Raw genomic sequence first — 4784 nt, 5'->3', positions numbered from 1 at the left:
TGGAAATTGTGGTTTTTCCTATCAATTGAGGAGTTGCTGAACAAGTTGTCATGTATGATTGTGATGGAATATTACTGTGCTATGAGAAATGATAAGCTCAATGATCTTAGAAAAACATAGATAGACTTGCATGAAATAATGAAGACTAAAATGAGCAGAACCAAGAGACCATCATATACAAACCCAGCAATGTTGTTTTAAGAACAACTGTGGGGTGGGGCAGCTAGGTGGCGCAGTGGATAAACCACTGGCCCTGGATTCAGGAGCACCTGAGTTCAAATCTGGCCTCAGACACTTGACACTTACTAGCTGGGTGGCCCTGGGCAAGTCACTTAACCCTCATTGCCCCACAAGAAAAAAAAAAAAGAACAACTGTGAGGGAAAAACTCATTTTGACTATTATAAATACCCAAATTAACTACAAAATGGCATATGAAGGAAGATGCTATTTGCCTCCAGATGAAGAACTGATATATAGAAGTATGTATAGAATGATTTTACATATTTTATATATATTATATATATAGGTGTCTAATGGTAGTCATCTCTAGGGTGGGGGGAAGGGAAGGAAAAAAATTAAGAAAAATGTACATGATGACATTATATATTTAAAAGGAATAGCAAGTTATATTAAATGGATGTGAAGCTTCATGTGCAATCATCTTTTTATTATACAATGTTATAGAAAATAATTCTTTTATTCCACAAATTAAAAATAAAATAAAAATTTAAGAACAAGTGAGTAGGGGCAGCTAGGTGGCGCAGTGGATAGAGCACCGGCCCTGGAGTCAGGAGTACCTGAGTTCAAATCCGGCCTCAGACACTTAATATTTACTAGCTGTGTGACCCTGGGCAAGTCACTTAACCCCAATTGCCTCACTAAAAAAAAAAAAAAAAAAAAAAAAAAAGAACAAGTGAGTAAAAGGAGAGGAAGTAGACTCAACAAGAGTAGATGTTTTTCCCTTGATAACTGATTAGGAATGGAAAGGGATATAGTATAATAACTTGAAAAGATGTCAGGGCCAAATCAAAGTCTTTAAAGGATTGAACAAATCTGAGCCCATTTGTAGAAAGAAGAGAAGAAACCCATAGATAAAAAGATTAAGGATTAAATAGAATTTTTTCAAAAGGAAAAGTTAGGGTTGAAATAGGATATATGGGGTCAGTGGCACAAGTAGAGGGATTGTTCCTAGAGAAAAGAAAGACTATCTGCTTTTCAGAGATTGTTGTAAAGACAACAAGGGATGATATTGAGGAATTTCGAATTGTAGAACAAGAAAGAGAAGGGAGCCCATAGGGACAGTCTTTCTTTTGTCAGAAAAGTAGGATGCAAATTTTTTCTCTTGAGAGGTGAAGTAGGACGTGTTGAAAATTGACTCAGCACTCTAAGTTTTACTTAATTAAGGCATTCTTTCTTGTAGTTACAAAAAAAGAGTTAGACAATGACCTGTAAATGAGCAAAATATTCTAATTCTTCTTGGAGCTGAACAGTATCTCAATATTTTATATTCTTTCTTACTGGAATTGGAAGAGAAGAAAAGTGAGTTTAGAGTTGGTAGTGTAATGGGGGGGAAATGGAGTACGGGTTGGGTTAGGGTTGGGGTTCTTAGGAATTCCTCTTTAAAGAATTACACCCTCTTGCACACAAAAGTAGTTAGAATAAGGTGGTAGTTTATTTAGGGGCAAGGGAAGGGAAGGGTGGAGGGAGGGAAACCATGACAGAAATCCTTGGACTTCTCATGGGGAGATAGGTGCAAAGCACGTGGCTCAGAGGTACCAATCTCCTCGAACAGGAGACTGGTAGGTACTTTTATAGAAGACTGATGGGGGGAGGGATCACCATTTGACTGTGGAAAGTTCCTTTAGTGAGGGTGGACCATTCCCCACTGGTGGTAGCTAGGGGAATTGGGTGAGGAGTGGAGGACCATCCCCCCTGGTAGTGACTAGAGGAACTGGGTGAGGGGTGGCTACAGATCCCTCTTCAGAACGCAGTGGCCACAGCCACACCCAAACTCATCTCCCCAGGGTAAGGGAGACCAGAATGAAGGGTGGGAATCTAAAGCTAGCTCAGTCCGATTTGGTTCTGCTTATCTCTCTAGGTGTTATCTGTCCTCTGGTTTAGTTTCTCAAGGAGAAGATTCTTTGGTGTGCCCCATAGAAATTCTGGGGTGCTCTGCAACCCATGACAGTAGTAATAAAAACATTCAGTAAAAAAATGACATTGAAGATAATTTCTTTTTTTGGTAACTTAACCAAGCATCAAAAAATGTAAATCCTTGAAAAATAGTTTCATCTTTAAAAAGAAATATAACACATACAAGTAAAGTTGTGCTTCCTTTTTTGCATTTGGAAAATGTTTTGTTGTTGTTCTTTCCTTCCTTCATTATCTATCACTACCCACTTAGGTACCACTCACTGTTGAAGTCCTTTAATCCAAGAGATAAATATATCAAAGAACACATATCAACATATTGGCCAGGTCTGAGAATGCATGCCTCTAGTACATCCCCTTTCTGCCAAAAAATGGTAGCTAATATTTCCTATAAGTCTTTTGAAGACAAGATTTGTCACTATTTTGGGCCTAGTTCTAAGGTCTTTCATAGTTGTTTCCCCTTTCATTATTATTGTGGTCATCACATAAATTGTCCTATTTCTACTGAGGTCACTGCATCACTTTGTATAAATGTTACCATATTTCTCCAAAGGAGTCAAATTCAGCATTTCTTATGACACAATAAATTGCCACAACTTTCCTATACCACAGTTTACTCAGCTGTTTTGCAATTGAAGGAATAAATAAACAGGATATGGTTACAGGAGGTTGTCAAGTGCTTTCCATTGTTTTACCGAGAAACGGCAGTTTCCCATGGGAAATTTTCCAGAGTCCTGCAGGCTAGCAATATCTAACCTAATGATAGCCCTTTGCAATAATACCAAGTTCTAGGAGCAAAATAAAATGAGAAGACTTTGAATCAGATTCTCCATTTCTTCTCTCTTGTGATTTTACAATACCAGGGTCATCATGGAAACCTAAATTTTCTTCAGAGTCAATTAGCATGAGGTGGATAATATCTTCAGTTGTGGAAAGTGGTCCTTTGAGAGGCCAGGCATCACAAAACAGCCTCTGTTTCCTTGGGAGGGATGATTGGTGATTACTTTGCAGAATAACATTTACACATTTGGATATATCTGTATATATTTAAGAAAAGTTCCTATGGTGCGACTAAAGTCTTCACTCTTTCAGCTTTAAAAAATTGTCACAGTGGCAAAATTGGCAAATCACTTATCCTTGTTGGTCCTCTGGGAAAAATTGGGAGGGAGCAATTTTTTTCTCTGCTTTGTTTATAAGGACCCTGCCATAACACATACTAGGAAAGCATGGGAATAAGAGAGTAGGATGGGCATATAGGAGGTGGTCAGAAAATGTTTCCTGAATACATCAAAGTTGTTTGGCCTTTCATTATTATTGTGGTCATCACATAAATTTTCCTTCTAGTTCTACTGAGGTCACTCTTGGTCCTGAGTTCTATGTTAATTTCCTCCTGTCTAACAGGCTCTCTTTCCAAGACAGATGTCTGGCAATAACTGCAGTGCTGTGACTGAATTCATTCTTTTGGGGTTAACAGATGATCCAATCCTTCGTGTCATCCTCTTTGTGATATTTTTGAGTGTCTATGCTGTCACCTTACTTGGTAACCTTAGCATAATCACATTGATCAGAAATAACTCCCAACTTCACACTCCAATGTACCTTTTCCTCAGTCACTTGGCTTTTGTGGACACTGCATACTCCTCGTCTGTCACACCTGTTATGCTCAAGAACTTCCTTGTGAACAAAATCACAATCCCTCTGGAAGGCTGTGTGGCCCAAATGTGCTGTGGAGCTACCTTTGGGACAGCTGAGTGCTTCCTGCTGGCTGTGATGGCCTATGATCGGTATGTGGCCATCTGTAACCCCCTACTCTACTCCACCAACATGTCTACTAAGGTCTGTGCCCTGTTACTCATCACATCATACTTTGGTGGTTGTGTAAATTCTTGGATTGCTGCTGGTTGCTTATTAAATAGGTCCTTCTGTGGACCCAGTAAGATCAATCATTTTTTCTGTGATTATTCACCACTTTTGAAGCTTTCCTACTCCCAAAATAATCTTGCTGAAATTCTTCCTGCTGCCTCTACTGGGTTAGTGATTGTGATCACAGTGTTAATTATCATAATCTCTTATGTGTACATCCTCTTCTCTGTCCTGAAGATAAAGTCCACTGAAGGGAGATCCAAAGCATTCTCAACTTGTGCTTCCCACCTTACAGCAGTCACTCTGTTCTATGGAACTACTACATTCATTTATATGGTGCCTAACTCCAGCTACACAACAGATGAGAACAAAGTATTGTCTGTTTTCTACATTGTAATCATCCCTATGCTGAACCCTCTGATCTATAGTCTAAGAAACAATGAATTAAAAGGAGCCTTGAGGAAACTAATGAGTAGGAAACATATTTTTTCATGAATTTAACTAGAAACAACAAGTCTTTAGTAAGTAAATACTGTGTCCAAGATTCTGCCATAGTTTGGGGGAATGTAAGGACAAAAACGAAACATCTCCTGCCTTTAATGATTTCTTATTCTACTGATATAATGGTTTTCATTAAGTGATATCAATAAATGGGGTTTAGAAAAGGCACATTTTTAATATGATGGGTTAAATTTGTGGATTTAAATTTTACTTTGAAAGATCTGAAAATACATGTAATGTTCCACAAACATGAAGTTCCTACCTCTGC

General features: G+C 38.4%; 1 protein-coding gene across 1 annotated transcript; it reads left to right on the top strand.

Moving 5' to 3' along the window:
• The first annotated feature begins 3565 nt into the window (after positions 1-3565).
• LOC122731409 (olfactory receptor 508-like) lies at positions 3566-4510 on the top strand. The gene has a single exon (XM_043971510.1). The coding sequence runs from the start codon at positions 3572-3574 to the stop codon at positions 4508-4510; it is 939 nt and encodes a 312-aa protein (XP_043827445.1). The 5' UTR covers positions 3566-3571.
• Positions 4511-4784: the final 274 nt, after the last annotated feature.

This window comes from Dromiciops gliroides, chromosome 6 (assembly GCF_019393635.1).
Source record: "Dromiciops gliroides isolate mDroGli1 chromosome 6, mDroGli1.pri, whole genome shotgun sequence".
In the NCBI taxonomy this organism is placed as follows: Eukaryota; Metazoa; Chordata; class Mammalia; order Microbiotheria; family Microbiotheriidae; genus Dromiciops; species Dromiciops gliroides.
Note: the sequence above shows the minus strand (reverse complement) of the source record. Positions and strands in the feature narration are given on the sequence as shown.